Source organism: Ipomoea triloba, chromosome 11, assembly GCF_003576645.1.
Source record: "Ipomoea triloba cultivar NCNSP0323 chromosome 11, ASM357664v1".
Lineage (NCBI taxonomy): Eukaryota > Viridiplantae > Streptophyta > Magnoliopsida > Solanales > Convolvulaceae > Ipomoea > Ipomoea triloba.
Genome location: NC_044926.1, coordinates 5,182,784 through 5,205,236, shown reverse-complemented (window position 1 = coordinate 5,205,236; position 22,453 = coordinate 5,182,784). Strand labels below are relative to the sequence as shown.

Here is a 22,453-nt window from a genome sequence, read left to right as displayed (position 1 = left end):
GGGGGGGGGGGGGGTGATGAAATATTGGAATCAAAGTTAAATACTTAGTAATTAAAATGAATTTTAATTAGTAAAAGTAGACTCAACCCCTTGTTTTTTTGAATACTTACTTACTCTCATACAATGCAGTATCTGTTTATAACTATTTTCTCAACTTACTAAAGCACAAAGAGTCAATATCGCATCTACAAAAGTTCAAACTCATAACCTTACAAAGAGTCAATATCGCATCTACAAAAGTTCAAACTCATAACCTTCTACAAAAGTTCAAACTCATAACCTTACAAAGAGTCAATATCGCATCTACAAAAGTTCAAACTCATAACCTTCCATATGAGAGTATAATTCCACCACAAAAGCTAGCTCATGAGTGGAGGGCTTCACTCTGGATCACTTTCACTCCGGACTCCTTCCATATGAGAGTATAATTCCACCACAAAAGCTAGCTCTGGATCACTTTCACTCCGGACTCCTTCCATATGAGAGTATAATTCCACCACAAAAGCTAGCTCATGAGTGGAGGGCTTCACTCTGGATCACTTTCACTCCGGACTCTCAACGAGAGCACCAATGATACGGAACTCAAGCCAAGACCCTAACTCCACCACAAAAGCTAGCTCATGAGTGGAGGTTTGGCCCCAACTTAAGTACCACTCCACAATCTCTTGTGGAGCAGATGTGGGATCGTATCAGTGTGAGTGAATGATAATCAGAATTATGTGTGTGAGAGAGATGAAAAAATAGGAGCAAATACTTTTTCTATTTTCTTATATTCTTTGGTTTTTCATTTTTCATTTCATGAAACAAAAATGAGATTTTATATGACAATAACTTTAGATAATTAGATTTGAATCTGATAATAAAGTTTAAAACCCCAAAACCAAACACCCTATATATATCATATAGAGCTCATAAACAAGATTAGGAAATAAGCGAAAAATTAAACCTCTAGGGTTTCAGACTGGTTGGTTTGGACAGAAACTTCCCAAACCGGATGGCCAGGCAACAATCTCCCAAAATCTCCGGCGCTCGCTTCACGGTCTCCGATGAACCGGATTCCGACCACCTTAGAGTTAAACTTAACAAACTTAAGAACATCGAAGTGAGTTGCATAGGAATGCAGGTAATCGAGAACTTCCTGGTACGTAGGAAAACTGGAATTATCCCTTTGCGTCCATGGAAAATCGGAGAATTCGTAATCGCAACGAGGAGTCTGTAGCTTAGTAGAGCGGTAAGAGCAGTGCCTCCACACGCCGCCGATGCCGCCGGTGGCCTCAAACACCACCGGCTCGTACTTTGACAGCTGTTTTGCGGCGGCTATGCCGCTGATACCACCTCCGACGATTCCGATCATCCTTGAATGGACCGCCATTGTTGATGGATTTATATGTATATCTTGATGTATATAGTAGTGTCAGGAAATGAACACTTGAAGAGTTTGTGGGCGTGCAAATGAACGTCTATGCTCGAGTATTTATACTAAAAAAGAAGCAAAAAAAAAAAGAAAAAAAAAAAGAAATGAAATGAGAAGGAAAAGGGGGTTTACTTGTAGAGTTGTGCGATGATGATACAAGCAGCACGTGAAAAAAAATAAAACTAGAAATTACAGATATATTACGGGAAGTTTGGTCGATATGAAATGGAAATTTCTGTTAAGTCCATGATTTGCATGCTTCCATCTTAACCCTAGATATGAAATGAGAATTTCTGCCGAGTCTGTTGGACAATTAACTGGATAACTACAAAATGGTCTTTTTAGTTTGAGCGTGTCCGGTATAATAACTTAAGCTGGTTTTGTTTTATTCCGATGTAAAAAAAATTTATTCTCAAACATATTTCTATCCTTCAAGGATCAAAAGGTTATCATATTGACATTTTTAGTTTAAGTCAGTCATAAAAACCTAGGTTAGTCACAAAGTGGATTTTTACTTCAAATGCACTTTTAAATAGCAATTGCAGGCTTATGGTAAATCAAAGGAACTGAACGAGTGTTTACGAAAAAAAAAAAAAAAAGGAGTTGAATGTGTGCGTACACGGTACGTATATAAGATTCCACTTCATGTCCGTAAGGTTATTGTACGTTTTATGTTGGTCTATTTGTCTCATATATTTGTGTAAAGTTAATTTATTGTTGTCCTATCCTATTTATGTAGAATTATACTAGTTTTTCACGTGTACCGAATATGATAATATGTTCAATATTTATTTTTAAATAAGTACTTTAAAATATATTAATGCAAAGTTATATAAGAGATATTTATGTATAGGTAATTGAATGTTGAATTTGTTTATTTAAATCGATAATTCAAAGCAGAGTACAGTTAATTCCATCAAAGGTCCCACAAGCAACACATGAAAAAAATAAAACTAAAACTTACAGATATATTACAAGAAGCTAATTTGGTCGATATGAAATTGAAATTTCTACTAGTCCGGAGTTGGCATGCGTTCTATCTCAACACTGTACAATATTTGTGTGAGGATACTAGCCAACTAAGTTGGTTGGCAATTGGTTTGGTAACCGCAGGATGACTTTCTCGATTTGAGTTACGTTGGTCAGATATAACAATTTATTAGGCTGGTTTTGTTTTATTCTCGTACATATTTTTATCTTTGACCACAAGATTTCAAATTCGACTCCTAGTAAGAGCATATTATTGGTCTTCTCAGTATGAACCGGCCAAGGCAACCTAGGTTATTTAAACTCATTGTGGTCCTTTGGCTAATAGAGTCATAAGGCACGGCTTCATCTCAAACGCACTTTGAGTTAGCAACTTCAGACTTTCAATAAATCAAAGAAATTGAATGTGTGCGTACGGTGTACGTATATAAGATTCCACTGCATGTCCGAAACTCCGATAGATTATTGTACATTTTATATATGTTGCTATATTTGTCATTTTGTCGCATATATTTGTGTAAAGTTTATTGTTGTCCCATCCTAGTTATGTAGAATTATATTAATGTTAGTTGTGATCTTAACCTTCTGAATGTTCTTGAATTGGAACAAAGCGATTTTAATGCAATGTGACTTTTATTAGATACCGAACATTATTTAAAAAAAAAAAAACAAAAAAAAAACCCTAGAACATATGAAGAAGTTTGATGGAAATGGATTATTCTTATTAAAGAATTTCATATTTGGAATTTCGAAGAGTATAATGCCCATGGAGTTTTTGTATTATATTTTATTGAAGTAACTTGTAACAAATTAATCATTTTATGAATAATTAATAAACATAGAAAATAATTAAATAAAAATAAATAAAACAGACGTATTTTGTAAAGTTTAACGTAAATACTCCGTAATTTAAATTGCCTATATGGCTATATTTTATATGGTGATATATTTGTAATCTTGAATCGAATCAAATGGAGGCATGCATGCAGTTGCCTATAACTTCGCAGTAATTGGTTGTGCCTTTCCACTGAAAACAATAATATGATTTTTTATTTTTTTTTTTGTGCGAAAAAAGAATCTAGATTGCTCCTAATATAAATCAAATGTAAAACTTTATGTTAATTTAATCGAGAATTTTTGAATTATACGACTAACTGACGTGATTTGTTTTAATTAATCAATTAAAAAAATAAACAAAAACAAAAATTAAAGTTCACAATTTCACAGATTTCTCTTAGGTATGTGCAGAGGGGTATAGTCAATATTTTGACTTTTGACCAGGACAACTTTGATATATTATATATACACCTAAATTAATCGAAGTATTTATATGAATATATATTTGAAAAATTTTACTCCCTCAATATATAATGGAGGTGTTTGATAAATAGTTGTTAGCTGATTAGGTTAGTGGGTTTGACTTGTTAATAGCATGCATTAGTTGATTGTAGAAAAATGTTTGATAAATTAGTTGTTAGATGATAGTTGATTACATACAAAATGACTTTCTCAAAAAACTGATCGAAAAAACTATTTTGAGCAGTTTTTTGAATTTTAGCGTTTTGAAACAATAAATTCTTACAAAAAAAAAATTAATCAAACACTCATATTGATTACTTAACCAAATCAAGCATCTAATAGTAGTCAAATAAGTCAAAATTGATTAATAAACTATGTTACCAAACATGACCAAAATCTACATATTGAATGAATGTTGGTTGTGATGCCCTACTCAACATAGGACCTCAATGAAGCAAATTAGTCTAAATTATTACTCATAACTGGCGAACTTATAAAATCAAAAAAATTAATAGATCATGCATGCAACTCTAATATAAAGTTAAATTTATAACCTTGTTGATTAATTGATTATTCAACCATCTAAAACGCAATATTTCTACCCTTACAAAATGCAAACAAAAAGCTATCAATAGGCCCAACGTCAGTATCAATTCTAAGATACAAACAAATTGCCAAGCCCCAATCTTTAAGTTAAATTTCTCCTTTAATTTGCACATAAAAACATATGGCTTCTCGACATTCCTGTCAACCAATAAGAAGGAAGATTGAGATTTTCAAAATATCGTTTCCAATGTGTTAGAAAAACAAATCCATATATAATATGCGGAGATAATAGGCTTGTTTAGTAAATAACGTTTTGACAAAAAGTAATTAATTTAATCACTTTATCTATTTGACTTGGTCAATCAAGAGCAATCTACATGAAAAACAAGCTTACTAGTAAAATATTTAAGATAAATAAAAACATTTTAAAGAGACCATAAAAATCATAACCTATTAAGTTCTGCCCAATTTTTTTGGTGTCGTAGGAGAGGCGTTGACCTTTCTAACGCATATTGTAACCGAGTAAGTAGTACTCAAAAAAAAAAAAAAAAAGTAGAAAACTGCTCACCTATAATACCAACTTTTTTTAACATAAGATTTGAGATTTTTGATAATATAGTCTTTTTATTTTTTCATTAGCAGCATTCAAAAAACAGGAAGGGAATTCCGCGTCCTCGAAAAATTTCCGCCGAGGAACGGGGCGAGGAAGGGGGAATGAGGGCCTAGCTATTTCAGGGTTGGGGACGGGGACAGGGACCCCATTCCCCGCCACGTTGTCATCCTTAGATTTGATGGATCGGAATAGCCAATCCCAAAAAAAGGAAGGTTATATAATATACGATGCGTTCCATTTGTACGAATGCAAACATACCACACCAAGCTCCTGCAGGTATATTTAGAAGTGACCAGTAGAGCAAAAAGAAAAACAGCAATAAGAGCTTCTCCCTCGGGGGACGACACTCCCTCGCCCCACTATGCTCACCCCCCCCCCCAACACTATTTTCGACTACGTGCGGGATTAGATTATTAGTTTTTCTTAAAAGAGGTAGAGAAACATGCAATGAAGCACTTTCCCTACTTGGATCCCCTTTCCTCATTTAATCATGTGTTACATTATATTGGAATACCGCATAAGGCAAATTATATGAACATCCATTGGTATTTGATAAGTGTTATATATAAAAACGTTTCTTTTATCAATATTTAAGTCACAATGATCCTTTACTCACCACAATTCACAAATCAATGTGATGACACTGTACTACAAGAGAAACCAAATTTATCAACATAATATATATTTAATTTACCAACAAATTTTTTGCACTTTTAGTCCCACGACTATGGTGTCACTTGCAGGATTGGTCCACGACTTTCAAACTTTGCAATTTTGGTCCACGACTATTGTTTTTGTTGCAAAAATGGTCATTTTCAGTCAACTTCTTGCCGGAAAAAAATTCCGGCGAAGTTTCCGGCACTTTTTTCACCGGAAAAAAAAAACCCGGCAAATTTTCCGTCAATTTTCACTGAAAAAAAAAATTCACTTTCAAGTAGGATTAAAATGGACAATTCTAAAAAACTAATTAAAGTTCAAATTAATTCATTTCTAAAAACATATATAGCCAATTTAATTATTTTAATTTTGGTAAACTAATTATAGTTAAAACTAATTCATTTCTAAAAATATATGTTGCCAATTTAATATTAGGTACAAATTCAAAATTATTTTTACTTTTTAGTTTATTTAAAATTACATTTAAATTACAAATTCAAAATTATATTTAAAGTATTTAATTTAAAATATAAATTCAAAACTAAGTAAGGAGATTCATTTTATAAGTTGCAAGCATCCTGACAATATTTCTCAAGGCTTGTCAAAAGTCATCTCCAAGCAGGCAAGCAGCCAAGCATGCTAATTTACACATTCAGTAAATTAAATTCTAACAGCAAATTATTTTTACTTTAAATATAATTTTAAATAAACTAAGAAGTAAAAATAATTTTGAATTTATACTTAATTTTACTAAGATTAAATTGGCTACCTATGTTATTAGAAATGAATTAATTTTATCTGTATTTCGTTTACTAGAATCAAAATAATTAAATTGGCTGCATATGTTTTTTAGAAATGAATTAGTTTTTTAGAATTGTCCATTTTAATTCTACTTGAAAGTGAATTTTTTTTCCAGTGAAAATTGACGGAAAATTTGCCGTTTTTTTTCCGGCGAAAAAAGTGCCGGAAACTTCGCCGGAATTTTTTCCGGCAAGAAGTTGACTGAAAAGGACCATTTTTGCAACAAAAACAATAGTCGTGGACCAAAATTGCAAAGTTTGAAAGTCGTGGACTAATCCTGCAAGTGACACCATAGTCGTGGGACTAAAAGTGCAAAAAATTCAATAAAATCTTGTGAAACTCAATCTATTAATTTTGGTATTCCCATTTTGTTCAATAACACAACATTTTTAATAAGTCATCTAACATACCCACAATAGTGTATGTTATACATTATGAAAAGAATTGAGTGTGGGAAATATGATTTTCGTACTAAAATATTACAAATTTAATTCTGATCTTGTCAACACCCTCCATTGAATAATAACTACTAATTTATCTCCTCATCCTAAAAAAAAATGTATATTATAATAATTATCACCAAATACCCAAATCACAAAAAATAGTACCTTCACCCTAATTGTCACACCCCCCCCCCCCCCCCCCCCNCCCCCCCCCCCCCCCCACCCCACCCAAACCACAAATAAATTGTGTCGTCACCTTGAATAATTGGGTTCTACTTTTAGTGGTCCAAGGCCCTGCAACCAACAAACCTCAAATCCCAGCCATAACCACCATAAATAATTGTATTAAATCCTACGTTATATAATTTTTTTAAATAGAGAATATTCCTAATTAATTATGTAATTATGCCAAAATAAATGTAGTAAGAGAATGACAAGTGAAATTCTCACTTCACATTTTGAATTTATTGCAAGAATAAAATTTTTTGTCATGGTATTAATCTAGTGAATGTGAAATCTCATTTAAGACTTCTTTTTTCAGAGACATAGTGGGGGTTGATTCATGTCACGAAATTAAAAGAAAAAAATTGAGACATGTATTTTTATTAATTAGAACAGTTGAAACATATGTTTCATTTCAACTAAAAGTCTAAGCTAATAGTTAAATTGCACATGAATGAATAAATTTGTTTACTTATGAACCAAATTTGATGAGAGGTAATAACGGGGGGGGGGTAAAGTGCAATTGTTTCCTAGTGATTATTGACCATACACGTGTCCTGAAACATTTTTATGTCCCAAACAAAAAATTCTGGGATCTACCTTAGCAGTTAGCATCTTTCATCTTCGATTCCTGGCATCTTATCTCATATGCCTTCCCTCCTTCTTAATCCGACGGCCCACCTTTCGTCTCCTTCTCCTTCTCTCACCCCATAAATTCCCCTACTTTCACTCCTCTGTTGCCGAGACACAAAACCAAACGAGAGACTGAGAAAGAGAGAGAGAGAGAGAGAGAGAGAGAGAGAGAACAGTGAGAAGAAGAAAATAAAAAAGTTTTCTTGAAAAAATGAATACATTGGGATCTCCGCTTGAAGCTCTAGCTTTCAACTATCTAAGCTATGGGTTTTTAACGGCGGTTAACAATGTCTGGACTTGGGTGGCCGTTCTAACGGCCGCCGTTAGTTTCTGGAGGATCAAAACCTTGTCCCTCTCCGTGCCCTCCACGCCCCCACGCGCCAAATTCCCAAATGGGCCGTCGAATTTGCCTGCCCAGCCGGCCCGGGCTATCATTTTGCCTCCGTCGGCGCCGGCTCAGCGCTTGCCAGCCAAGCCGCCGTCAACGCCGGCCAAAGCCGCTGCTGCGACGTCGTTTTCCGCTTGGGAACGGGAGTCGTCGTTGACCAAAGGGAAGTTCACGGCGTATTTTGACGGTGAAGATGAAAGTGACGGCAACGTTGGCCGCATTGAGAATATTTATAACCGTGACGACGAAAGCAACGGTGACGGTGACGTTTTGGCGTTAGGTTACGAGTGGTATGAGAGTTGGGAGCGAGTGATGCAAACCAAAACGGGGGACGCATGGTGGTACCGTGGCCAGGACTTGACGGCGATTAACGGCAACGTCGTTAGGTTGTGGAGTGGCGGTTGTAGACGGCGGAGCGCCACCGCATTGGTGGCCGTAGGGCCCGTTAACGTTAGTACGTGGTAGTTGAGGTTATTCCAAGGTAGAAAAATAATTGTAAATAGCTTGAATATTGTACTGTAATAATTTGTACGTGGTAGACTCTCAATTTCAAGCAATTAAATTCTAAAATTTTGTAATATAACTAGATTTAGTAAATTATGGTCTAGTCTCAAAAAAATAATAACGGTCTGGCTTGAAAATTAAATTTTTAATCTTGATACAAATATAACGGTTAATATATTTAAACAAATCATTATTCTTTTGATAATATTATAATCTAATTACACGAATAAATTTGTGAATAAGAACCTACATAATTGCAATGTTGCATGCAATTAGTCAATACGGAGTATTAATTAAAATAAAATTAAGAGTTCAAAACTAAAATTACACCTTTTTTGGGTCAAAATACCTAATTCTTAAAATACGAAGAGTATATTTAAATCTTTTTTCCTAATTTCTATTATCACGACAAAATAAGTTAGTCAATAGATTATACATTTTTAATAGAATATACATAATTTTTAAAAAATAAATTATTTTGATTAACAATCACTTAAATGGTGGCTATAGGCTGTGGGGAAGTATATCCATTTGCAAATATTCGAATATTCAATAACTACAATATATGCTTATTTATTTATTTATTTATTATACTGTGGACTGTGGAGTACTCATTTTAATAATAACTAGAATTCTTAAATTAAGCAATGGTTACAACCTACTCCATTCAATTTAGATATTTCTTTAATTATTTATTTGTATTGATATGGACAGGAGGAGTTTCATCACTTCATAAATATGTGCTAAAAAAACAAGAAGAAGAAGGGAAGATAAAATGGGAATACACAAAAATCAAATGATTTTTATGTATGCAAAGCAAATAACGAAGGTGCGTGGATATATATATATATATATATATATATATATATATATATATTATAGCAACATTTATATATACTATAAATATACTAAATAACACCCAATACTATTTTTTTTTTTTTTTTTAGTTTTATGTTTAACATAAAGGGTTAGGAAAGTGAGAGGTGATGGTATCAGCTATTGTCCACCTCAGAAGTAAGACCTCCAATTTATTGTATTTTCTCTTGTCAGCTCATTCAATTTAATTAATATATGATATGATGGTCATGCCATCATCAATTTTGTGTTAATTATTCCTAGCTCGTAATATTAATTATTTATGGGACGACACATTATATTCTTCTTCTTCTTCTTTTTTCTTTTTTTTTTTCGTGACAAAGGAATTTCGCAGTGATTATTTTAGGATATGCATTTAGTAAACGTACTCCCATGTAATAGGTCGTTTATCACACAAGAGAAGTAAAATACACTAAAGAGACAATGTGTAATGGGTTCAACTGGGGAGCGAGCATATTGCTTAACCTACAAAATACATGACTGCACTAGGATTCGATCAAAAGAATGTTAACAAGATTGAATTTGTGACCTTATAAAACGAGAATAATGATCCATCTAGTTGGTTGTCTCTTTCAGGGCAATGAAATATCATCTTGTCATTAGAAGAATATAAGAATTCGCTAATTATAATTACGTACACGTACTTGACATATATCCATTAGTTATGATTTATGATTTATGAAGTGAATGGTTGAAGATTCAAGTCTATCATAATATGGTGTAGGTAGGCAAGTTGCATTATCATTCATGCATTTCTCATTATTGTGTCGCAGTTTTACTTACTCACTTGACCCGCATCTATATTTTATCACATCAAAACTCTAACACCCACCCCAAAAAAATTGGCAAGTTAATAAAGTAGAATTCTCCTATTTAAAAAGTTAGGAGTTTAATTAATTTGTTGACAATTAAATAAAAGTAAAATTTATCCTTATACATCCTCAAAATAGCTGCTAGTTTTTTTTTTTTTAATTATTATTATAAACAAAAAAAAAAAAAAAATAACCCCTTAGAAAAATGATAAATCTTGCGTAAAATTTTAATTTGACACATCTCTCAGAACCATAAATTTAAAAAGAGATTTCATTCACGAAAGCTGCAAATATTATCATCTTCCTGACAATGAAACTTTTACGGCTATTTAACAACAACCTTTTCAAAATAATAATAATAATAATAATAATAATAATAACAACAACACTTTTCATCCATAAATTATTAAAAGAATTTTTTACCTATTAATTATGTATATTACCACTTTTCATTCTTTAATTTACTGCGAAGTATTTTTTTGGGTCCACACTTGATGACTTTACAGAGCATATTTGTGTTAATTCACATCCACATCCACATCCACACTTGATGACTTTAGAAGAGAATTCTATAATGGATATGTATATTTGGTGAACTAGTGGAGCACAAAAATTGTTTACATGGCCTATTTCCATCTGAACTTATATAAAGGGTCATCTCATCTCACCTGATCTAATAAACCATTTTCACATCCTATAAACAGAAATAACTAACAGGGGACCAATACCAAACACAAACTGTTACACCAAATGTTGGGTACACACTTACATTTCCCTCCTAGCCCAGGGTTGGGCACCAATGGCATCCACAGCTACTTCCATGGAATCTGGAATTCATCTGCATTAACCTGAACACAAAAGCAAAAGATATTGGGCTTCACCGCGTCTAAATTTCGAAAAATTCTATCCTGCCTATTAGCCCTGATGCTGATTTTAAACATAGTGACATTTCTGTAATATTAAAAAGATTTCTATTAGTTACTATTAGAAGCGATTCCAATAATACATGTCTTGATATAATTGGAATGGTTTCCAATGGTACCAGGCACAAATAGATATTATTGGAAACCATTTCAATATTACACAAACCACATTGTGTTTTTGATTGGCATCAGTGCTGATCAGCAGAATAGATGTTCTCATAAATTCTACAAGAGTTGTAATGAAAGCGGTTATGTGTATAAACCTTCATTGCCATAGTAGATATGCCAATCTTCCCAAAAGGATCTCTACTTGTAAGGTGCAAACAAGATAGATGAGTTATGACCTCCAAATCCAAATGAATTAGATAAGGCCACCTTAATGTCCAGTTGCTCCTTTTTAGATCCCACAAGGACCTTTGTGTCCTGTTTTGATGCACAAGACAGTGTTACAGACATAGTTTATGGCTTCTGATAACACATTGTATTTATGCATGTTTAGCATGTCGGGCCAGGGTGTGGGGGCTCTAGGGTCGAGGGAAATGATTAACATAAAGATGCCTTTTCAGTGAAACAGAAGTCAAATATTCAGTTCCATAACATAATTCATACACTATTCACCAATACTGAAACCAGGCCTAACGAGAAGGAAGACAGCCTTACCACCCCTTCATCTGGATTGTCAAGATTGATGTTTGGATGAACCCACCCGGTCCGAATTGCCTACAAAGCACATCAACCCATCACAGTGAAATATCAGTCAGTTCTCCTTCGATTGATTAAGCAAGAAACCGTATCATAACGCAGAAAATCATTCCTAGACCATGTAACTGATACTGTGTGTAATATAGACCAATAGTTTTTGACGAATTATTATGGGAGCAAGAAAATAGGAACCTGAACAGTTGCTACAGCCTCTACAGCACCAGCTGCGCCCAGAAGGTGACCGATCATAGATTTTGTAGAGTTTATCCGTAACTGCAAGATATGAAAATAGAAAGTTGCGGATATTTGAACGAATCATTTTTACTTGAGGGAGAAGAACTTGTACTTGCTAGCTTATGTCTTTGACACTACACAATTAGTTGCAAAGAAGAAAAGAGAAAAGAGTTTCGATATACTGAAGAACTAAAATCCATTTAGTCACCTCTGGGTTCTGGCCAAAACAACGGAGGAGAGCTTGGAACTCTGTGAGATCGCCCGCCTGAGTGGATGTGGCATGTGCGTTTATATAATTAACATCATCCTTGCATACCCCGGAATTAGCTATGGCCTTCTCTATGCATAGGACAACACCAGTACCTGCACTTTTTTTAACAAAGGCGTGTTCAACTACAAACAATAAACAAAAGAAAACTGATTTTTCTGATTGAGTGACCTAAGTTCCAGCAAAGATACAGACAGTAGTAACACAGCTTAACTAATAGGACAATTACAATTGACAACCAGTCGAAGTTAGGGTAGGTCATGAGGAGATTAAGAAAATCAGCAAGTTTTAAAATCATTTTAAATAATAGCGGAGATGCAGTGTTAAAAAAGAATAACCTTCAGGGTGAGGTTCTGTCATGTGATGAGCATCAGAAGTGAAACTTCCACCGAGAAATTCAGCATAGATTGTTGCACCTCTTTTCTGCTCACTCGAACAAGGAAAATTCAGGTTGCATGGGATGATAAGGAATGGAATGAAACAACTAGACTTGGGAAGTACATGAGAGTTTACCTTCGCATGCTCAAGTTCTTCCAGAAGCAGAACTCCCGCTCCTTCACCCATGACAAACCCATCTCGGTCCTGTCAATAGCAATATCAGCACATTGCAAGCAATTATAATCAAACCATGAAGATGCAAATGAAATAAATGACATTACACTATCCCAAGGTCGTGAAGCTCTAGTAGGATCATTGTTTCTCTGAGAAAGTGCCCTGCAAGCAATAAATCCACCCACTCCTGCAACAAAGACGTTCGGTATGTGACAACCACAAATAGCTAGCTAAATCAATGTGACAATATCTAATTACAAAAGAAAGAAGACATAATACCAGTTGGTATAATTACTGAATCAGATCCACCAGACAGCATCATATCCTGAAATTCTTAAAGCATTAAATAATAGAAAGTTCAATTCTTCAAGATATATTCATCATTTTAACCACATTATAATTATCAGTAAAGTTCATGTTGTAGGAAGTAGGCAAATCCACTTACAGCTTCACCTCTGATGATGTGGTTAGCAGCATTCAGAATGCAGAAGTTACTTGTAGCACATGCGGTAGAAATTGAATAATTTGGACCCATCCATCCCTAGTGTTAAATTTATAAACACTTTAGAAATGCACATGGTTTCACAGTGCACAGCAGATAATAACTCAAAAAAGTTGTAGTTTAGCTACCAAATCCATGGAAAGAATGGCAGAGCCCATGTTTGTAGTTGCAAAAGGTACACAAAAAGGATTCATCTTCTTATAGGAGACCCGCAACGCCTCTATTGCATCACTAAAAATCTGCTTAGATAAAAAGAAAATTAAAAAATTTGGCATGATAAGTTGATGCGGAGTGCAGTGAGACACAAGGCTGATATATTTCACACTTCAAGAAAACTTTAATAAAGTATTTAGAAACACCAATGACAACCACAACCCTAACTCCTTACTTCATATATCTTTTAAAATAATCACTCCAAATATTTAGTTGAACAACTTTGTACTAATCAGTTGCATCTCCAGCAAATTTAATTTGAAGAATAAATAAAAAGATTACCCTCATTCCACCCAGAGCAGAGCCAATCAAAACCCCACACCTCTTTTTATCCAACTCATCCATCACATCATCTGTAATTCCACCATCAACAAGTGCCTTCTTCCCAGCCGTAAGCATGAAAAGCATAAACCTGTCCAATCTTTTTGAAAGTTTAGGCACAACCCAACCATCTGTAGAGAAAGACTTGATCTCTCCAGCAATTCTCTGCATTAGAAACACATTGTTACAAAACAGAATATTAACCCACCCTTGTATGAAAACAGTTCTGAAAAACAGAACATACTGTTGAATACTGGGCACAATCAAAAGCTTCTATCTCGCTAATGCCACTGACACCTTCAAGAAGGTTTTCATAAAACTCATTGGGTTCATGACCAAGAGGAGATGCAACACCCAACCCAGTCACAACCACCCGCCTTTCTCTGGTAGAAGGTTTCTCCTTTGTGACAACATCCATTGCAGTCTGCATAGCAGTGGCCAATATCCCCCCTGGACCACACAAGTTCTGAAATGTCAATTTCAGGTTGGTAATCAAAGTGGTTGCAAGAAGACATAGTCAATAAATGATAAACAAGAATCTTAATTACTGACAAGCAACCAAACCATCTAGAAACACAATAACTTATATGACAAAAGGAGCACCCCTTTTGTGGTTGGTAGCAGAAAAAAAATTAAATGAGTTTGTTCCCACCATTCCATGAAGGCCATTTGTGTCATGTAAAAGAAACCATGACAAGGCACAGATAGCCTTGATGGGTTGATGATAATATCACCACTAACTTACCAACTATACCTAAACTCAACAACCAATGCAACCCAATTGAACAATAACAAAAGTTTATCTTTGTAAACAAATAGAACCAGGGAAAAAAATGAACTTTCCAGACTATCTTAAACTTAAGATCAGATGTTTAGTGCAATCAGTGCCTCAAAGATCTTTTGCATAAGACTTGAAATTCAGAACAGTTAATTCATCCAATCAATATAAATGCTAGGGGACTAGAGTACAGTATTTTCTTGAACTTCTAGTAAGTTTTTCTAAAAATACAGCGATTTCAACAAGAAAAAACTCAGGCATACAGATAAATGAAGAAGTAAAACGAAAAGCTGTTAAATTTATGAATTCTCTCTGTTTCTGGCATCTGCATACACCAAATAAAAAGTGGGTGATTACCTTTGTGAGCAAAGCTATTGGATTTGCAGAGTCTAATAACAGGAAGAGCATCATTTCCAGGCCCAAACAAAGAAGAGAAGCCATTATCAACAAACTTGGAATTGGAAGAAGAGAGCGAATTAGAACTCCGGGCATACAACCCAGAACTAACGCTACTTCGCGTCGCCTTGAGAAGAACACTTGTCACGATTCTTTTTTTCCTATTGCCAACACTTCCACTCCGGGAATCATGAGGTGATGAGGAGCATTTGCATTTGGGATTCGACAAAACGGAAGAACATTCCAGAAACATTTTCCCGCTATCCTTTTCACAAGCAACTGGCGTGCATGCTGCCATTGACCACGATAAAATCGCCGACGATCCCATCCTCTCTCTCTCACTCAAAAATCTAAATCTTCTCCCCCCTCTCACTCTAACACACACCACACTCCCTCTGTGTGTGGAGTAGAAATTTATAGAGAGATAGAAGGAGAGTGAAGGGTGGGGCTTAGAGCGATCAAAGAAGACGAGGAAGCATTATATTGTGTGTATGTATTGTATGGAGAAGACGAAGAAGTCGAAGTGCTGTCGTTTCTTTCTGGATCTCTGTGCTCTTTGAAAATGAAACTTATAAGCTTTTTTTTAATACCCAATATAATCTTGATTATTGTTATTTTATTCAATTTAATCTTAAATAATTCTTGTGCTCAATTTAATCATTTATTTTGATAATTTTACATAATTTAATCATTTATTAAAAATTTTGTTAATTACAAATAAAAAGTCAAAACCATCGATAACTAAATTGAGCATAAAAAAATCATTTAATACTAAATTAAGTAAAATCATTATAATCGAAGACTATATTACATATTATATCTTTTTTATATCTCCTTCACTACTTATTTTTCCATTTCTCTCTCCCCTCTCTTTTTAATTTGTTACGGAGTATTAAATTGTTTAATATTTAAATATTAACGAATCGAACTTATATTTAAAAAATACTCCATAATTCAAACAATATTGGGAGTTTTTTTTTTTTTTTTTGAAAACAAAAACCACGAACTATATATTAAGATATCGAAATGAAATCAGGAGGGACAACATCCCAATACAAATTGTTTGCCTGTGAATAGGCAGCTGAAGCTAGAGAATGAGCTAACATATTTGCAGAGCGTGGAATTAAAAGAATTGAGCAAACATCAAACTGTAACATGAGGTTCCTACATTCGCTGATATGAATGCCAACGTAGGACCTATCAACAACCGATGTAGTGTTCAGGTCGTGCGAGAGAGTTGAGCAATCCACATGCAATCCGACCGAAGAAACCCCATGATCCCTGAGCCAAGACAGAGCCTCCTTGCTTGCAAGAGTTTCGGCCATCATAGGACTAACACACCTCGTCAAAGGTCTATTAATAGCTGCTACAAAGCCCCCTGCCGGAGTTAAGATGATGGCACCGTATGAGGCCTTGCCTGTGTTTGAATCGAAGCCTGCATCGACGAAACAATGTATTGCAGTAGCCGAGAGGGGTGTAGAAGGCTGTTGAACGAGAGGAACAGCAGTCAGCGGTGGAAGATTTGAGTGAACAGCACGCCAATTGTCCAAAGCCCGCCGCGCCGTGTGTGAAACTGCTTGTGGAAACGGTAATCTTGCCTCCCAGAGCGCCTCGTTTCGTGTTCGCCAAAGCTGATAGAGTACTGCCACATGCAACAGCAGCTGATCCTCCTCCAATGTTGCCCATGTAGCTTCCAGCCATGTGGCGAAATCTGTATCATTGAAATTAGCAACAGGCACACCGCATTGATGCCAAACCTCACGTGAATATGCACATAAAACTAAAGCATGCATGGTGTTTTCATTCTCCCTCCCACACATAGGGCATGATAGGCACACATCAACACTTTTCTGATATAAATTGAGAGTAGTGGGTAATACATTTCTCACGGCTCTCCAAAGAAAGGTCCTCCACCTTGGGGGGACCTTTAGCTTCCATAGCTTATTCTATCCACCAAACGCACCTAACTGTTGTTCAAAATTGCCCATTAGTTCTCTGTAACCCCTTTTAACAGTATACATGCCCCTTGGATCCCCATACCAAAACCAAGTATCTTCATAGTTCACACTGACGGGGACACGAACAATACGCTCAGCATCAGTAGGCATGAATAAGTCTCTCAGCAGAGGCAGATCCCAGGATCCTGTGTCTGGATGTATTAAGCCTGCTACCGTGGTGCCTTGGAGCTGGTAGGGCATTAATGTTTGCACCATTGGATGCTGTTCATCTAAAAGCCACGGGTGACCCCACACTAGCGTGCTTTGACCATTCCCAATCCTGCGCCTCACCCCACTACAGACTAACTCATGAGCTGCCATAATACTCCTCCAACAATAGCTTGGGTTATTACCAAGAATGGCTTCAATGAACGAGGTTTTTGGATAGTACCTTGCTTTGTAAACCTTAGCCGCGAGAGAATTGGGCTCCGTAAGAAAACGCCAACCCTGCTTTCCCAACAAGGCCAGGTTAAAAGATCGTAAATGTTTAAAACCCAAACCTCCAAACTTTTTTGGGGCACACATACGTTTCCATGCCAGCCAGTGAATTCCCCTACTGCTTGTTCCACCTGAACCCCACCAGAACCGATTCATCATGCGTTCCAAAGCCAAACAAAGGGAGTCTGGCAGTAGAAATACACTCATTGTAAAAGTTGGCATAGCATGTGCCACACTCTTGAGTAGGATCTCCTTCCCAGCCTTGGTAAGCAACTTTTTATTCCAAGAGCCAATCCTGTGCCTTACCTTGTCCTTAATATAAGTAAAAATAGCCTTCTTATTCCTCCCAACAAAGGAAGGCAGTCCCAAATATTTGCCAAAATTATCTGCTTGGGTTACCCCTAACAATCCAGCCACTGCAACTCGGTCCTCCTCAGGTGTGTTTTTACTAAAATAGATATTTGACTTGCTGAAATTGATAGCTTGACCAGAGAGACCCTCATAAGTATGTAAGCAGTGCTTAATAACTCCTACTTCCTGCAAGTTGGCTTTGAAAAACAACAAACTATCATCCGCAAAAAATAAGTGAGAGATGGGAGGGGCACCTCTTGCCACCCTACAGCCATGAATGGCACCAGCCACCTGAGCCTTTTGCAATAACAGAGATAGGCCCTCAGCACAGAGGATAAACAGATAGGGAGACAACGAGTCACCCTGCCTGATGCCCCGCGTGGGAACTACCTGGCCTCCATTCTTGCCATTGATCATAATATTGTACGATACAGTGGTGACACATCTCATTACCAACTCTACCCAAGTTAGCGGGAAACCCATAGCCAACATCATCCCTTTCAGAAAAGTCCATTCCATTCTGTCATAAGCTTTGGCCATATCCAACTCCAGTGCTCCCCACCCTGTCTTGCCCAACTGCTTCCTATGAAGAAAGTGACCGATCTCTCCTGCAATTAAGATATTGTCCGTAATGAGCCTGTTAGGGACAAAAGCACTCTGGGTTTCTGAGACCACATCTCCCAACATAGGTTTCATTCTATTCGCCAGCATCTTGGCCATAATCTTGTACACAACATTACAGAGGGCTATTGGCCTTAAATCAGACACCATCTCAGGATCCTTCTTCTTGGGAATTAGCACAATATTAGTATCATTTAGGCCTACTGGCCAAGAAATCGAACTTAAGCAGCTTATGACAAAATCAGTAACATCCTATCCGACCACATCCCAAAAGTGCTGGTAAAACCCCGAGTTCATCCCATCTGGGCCGGGCGCTTTATCAGGATACATGGAAAATAAAGCAGCCTTCACCTCTTCTCTCTCAAAAGGGCGTAACAGCATAGAACAATGCTCAGAAGTAACACTTGGTGTGATAGTGGAAAAGAAATCTGAACCACTTATAGCAGAATCATTTGCAGTAAATATATTCTCAAAATAGGCTAAAATTACAGGACTGATTCCACCCTCATCAACCCAATTCCCCATATTATCTTTCAAACAAGTAATAGTATTTTTACGCTTTCGTGCCGAGGCATACCTGTGGTAAAAACGTGTGTTTGCATCCGCCCCTCGCAACCAGTGTTGTTTGGCACGCTGTCTCCAAAAGACATCCTCCTGGGCCTCTAACCGGGTTAACTCCTGATCCAATCTGCGGAACTCAGCCAATGAAGCTAGGTCAGTTGAGCCACGCATTGTCAACAGTTGCTTGCGTAACTCACCAATCCTTTTTCCAAACTTATGAAACCGCTCACCACCCCATCTTCGCAGCTTTTGACCACAAACCCGTACACAGCCCATCAAACCTTCCTCACGTCCTACGTTCCAAGCATTCTCCACAACCTCACGACAGCCATCATCTAAAAGCCACGCCATCTCAAAACGAAAGCCAGTATTGCCTCCCCCACCCGTACTCCTATTCCCATATATGTCAAGGAAAAGAGCCGAATGATCTGAGGTTCTTGTGAGAATATTAACCACCTTAGCTGTCTCCCGTGCTCTGGACCACGCATCAGTGGCAACCACCCTATCCAATCTCTCCTCCACCCAGGTCTCAGTACCTCTTCCTCGTTCCCATGTAAATGGATAGCCCTGAGTCGGGACCTGCAACAAACCACAATCGTCTAATGCTTCACCAAAGCCACGAAGTAGATCCACAGGGTGTGGATTTATTCCTCGCTTCTCGTGGTGAAACAACAAGTCATTAAAGTCTCCTATTACAACCCAAGGCAACCCGGAATCGGAACTGAGGGTTCTAAGAAGATCCCACGAATCCCTTCTCCTTGCCCGCTCGGGAAAGCCATAGAAACATGTTATGCGCCACGGTTGCAACCCAGAGACACTGACCTCAACGTCAACATGATTTTTAGAGAAGCATAACAATCTAGCAGTGTTATTTCGTTTCCAAAAAAGAGCAAGACCTCCACCTATCCCAGCCCTGTCAACGTAAAACAGCACTTCAAACCCTAACTTAATACGCAAACGTTCAGCATGCTCTCTTCCCACCTTCACTTCCATTAAAAAAACAAAGTCAGGCTTCTTACTGGATACAAGATCCATCACTTCACGAACTGTTCGTGGATTGCCCAAGCCACGACAGTTCCAACTTAGAACACTCATGAGGATGGGCGGGTCTGGGAGCCAGAATCCGCCACATGCAAGTTTTTTGGGACCTCAGACATAATAACATCCGCCACACCAGCTCCCTGCCGCCTCACACCACTTCCCGAGCCCTCACGCCGACGCTTAGTGACAGCAACCACCCCCACCTCTGCGTCTCGCCTCACCGGCGCAGCTAATTCTGCCAAGGCCGTATCACGGCTAGCTGGCACAGAACCGAGCCCGTCATCCGACCGTGGTTGACCCCCTACCGGCACAAGCCAATTGTCACCAACCCCCCGAGGACCCCGCCGCGTCCCCGCGCGCAGGTCTGGGCCGAAGGGATACTGATCAACTGGGACTGCTGCCTCGCGAGCTTTCAAGCAAAACCTATGCACATGGCCCATCATTCCACAGAAAAAACAAAAACTATGCAGCCGTTCATACCTGAACGTAACCCAGCTCCACGTTTTATCGCGCTTCAAAAGCTTCATACGTCTCTTAATCGGCTTATTAACCGACAAAGCAACCCGTATGCGATAAAAGTCCAGCCACGGTGCACCCGCAAACCGCTCATCATGTTTTACAAATACACCAAGGTAATTACCTATCTGCTCAAGAATCATACTTGACGTATAACCAATCGGTAGGTCATGTAGTTGCACCCACATATCCACCATATCTAGTGGAACGGCCCCGGGCAGCACCCCGTCCGGAATAGCTCTGCAGATTATAGTAGAATTCTCGAACGACCAAGGGCCTTCATCCAAGACATACTGTAAGTCCGACTCATGGAAGAACACGAACATGAACAGATTGGGCTGCAATTCAGTTACCTGGACTCCCTTCACTGGTTTCCACACCGAAGCAAGGACCTGACGCATGTACTCAAGCTTCACCAGTTTACTAGTCAGAAAACGGCCGACCATTGGCCATGTTGCATGCTCTCCATCCCCTCCACCTACGCCGTCCGTGACCGGCTCAAAAGCATCATCCTCCTCCTCCAAAACCATGTCTGCCCACCTAGCCGTGAGACCTCCTACACCGCCGTCTGAAGCCGTATTCGCCATGCTGCTGCCTGCGTCGAAACAGGAAGAAAACACTGGACACAAACCGGGAAAAACTGAAGAAAAAGGCGGAAAACCTAGAAGAAACCCTAGGGAAAAAGAGGAAGCCCTAGACGTCGCTAGAGAGAAACTACTCATCCATTGCTATATTGGGAGTTGATAGATATAGATATATTTCTTTTTGAATTAAAATGGTTAAACATGATACTAAATTACATATAAAAGTATAATTAAGTTGCTCAACTTTAAATAAAATGTAATTAACTTTCTAAACAAGTTAAATTTGTACAATCAACTAAAATCACTGATTGTACATGTTAATTACCGATCATCCTTATTTAGGTGACTTTTTTTTGTATTTTTGTTATTTTAATAAGCTTATTATATATGTTGTTTGTTGGATTCCTCCTTTGTGAACAAAATAAATATATAACCAAAATTTCAATGGAAGCTATGAAAATTGGAGGAGAAAGAGGATTGGAGATCTTCACTTCTTGAACTCGTTTCATAATAAATAAGGATATTTTTTTTCATCTCTCTAATTGAAGACGAAGAGACAAAGAGAAGTTAGTTCTCTAGTCTTTGTTCATTCTTTTTTGTCGAAAACGAAGGGTGAAATCAACCACGTTGGCAACCTTAAAGTTGTTGATATCAACACAAATGAAAAAAATAAAATAAAATAAAATAAAATAATAATAATAATAATAATAATAAATAAATAAATAACAATGATAGATATTTTGAATGTGTATAGCGTACATTTACAAGGATGCAAGCAACAGATGAGTAGCTGACCAAGAATAACAAAACCCACAAGCTAGAGATGGAACTATATATATACACACACACAATAATAATAATAATAATAATAATAATAATAATAATAATAATAATAATAATAATAATAATAATAATAATAATATATCAGATTAAATATACAAAAAAATTCAGAATCACTATACACAAGTGCATTTTGAATTAAGCTCATCTTGTAATCCTATTAAAAAGACTAATTTTATAGAGTCAAACTAAATTTGCAACGTTGTAGGATTGAATTATTTATTATTTTGAGCCCACAAGTTGAGGATGGACAGGACAAAGATATACTCATCCTTAAAATAATCATACACCATTTGTATTTGTTATTGTCCATACATGAGGATCGGATATTCTAATATATACTCTTCAAAATCTTATTATTATTAATTTATTATTATTCTTGTTGTTGTTATTATTATTACTATAATATATCATATGAGA

At 36.8% G+C, this 22,453-nt stretch overlaps 3 protein-coding genes across 3 annotated transcripts in view; 1 reads left to right on the top strand and 2 right to left on the bottom strand.

Annotated features, from left to right (window-relative positions):
• The window catches only part of LOC115997018 (probable flavin-containing monooxygenase 1), a 5,180-nt gene extending 3,808 nt beyond the window's left edge, over positions 1–1,372 (bottom strand). Inside the window, exon 1 of the mRNA XM_031236467.1 lies at positions 947–1,372. Within this exon, the coding sequence (XP_031092327.1) occupies positions 947–1,372 (426 nt within the window). The remainder of the gene's footprint in view (positions 1–946) is intronic.
• Positions 1,373–7,613: 6,241 nt separating this feature from the next.
• LOC115997101 lies at positions 7,614–8,600 on the top strand. The gene has a single exon (XM_031236588.1). It carries the CDS (start codon positions 7,827–7,829, stop codon positions 8,466–8,468), a length of 642 nt encoding a protein of 213 aa, XP_031092448.1. The 5' UTR covers positions 7,614–7,826; the 3' UTR covers positions 8,469–8,600.
• A 2,148-nt stretch (positions 8,601–10,748) lies between these two features.
• Positions 10,749–15,628, bottom strand: LOC115995644 (3-oxoacyl-[acyl-carrier-protein] synthase II, chloroplastic-like). The gene is made up of 14 exons (XM_031234744.1): positions 15,046–15,628; positions 14,155–14,360; positions 13,872–14,075; positions 13,505–13,615; positions 13,320–13,415; positions 13,154–13,199; positions 12,982–13,061; positions 12,836–12,904; positions 12,661–12,745; positions 12,263–12,417; positions 12,013–12,093; positions 11,779–11,838; positions 11,382–11,541; positions 10,749–11,043 (listed from the first exon to the last, which is right to left on the bottom strand). Exons 1-13 carry the CDS (start codon positions 15,410–15,412, stop codon positions 11,425–11,427), a joined length of 1,677 nt encoding a protein of 558 aa, XP_031090604.1. The 5' UTR covers positions 15,413–15,628; the 3' UTR covers positions 10,749–11,043; positions 11,382–11,424.
• Positions 15,629–22,453: the final 6,825 nt, after the last annotated feature.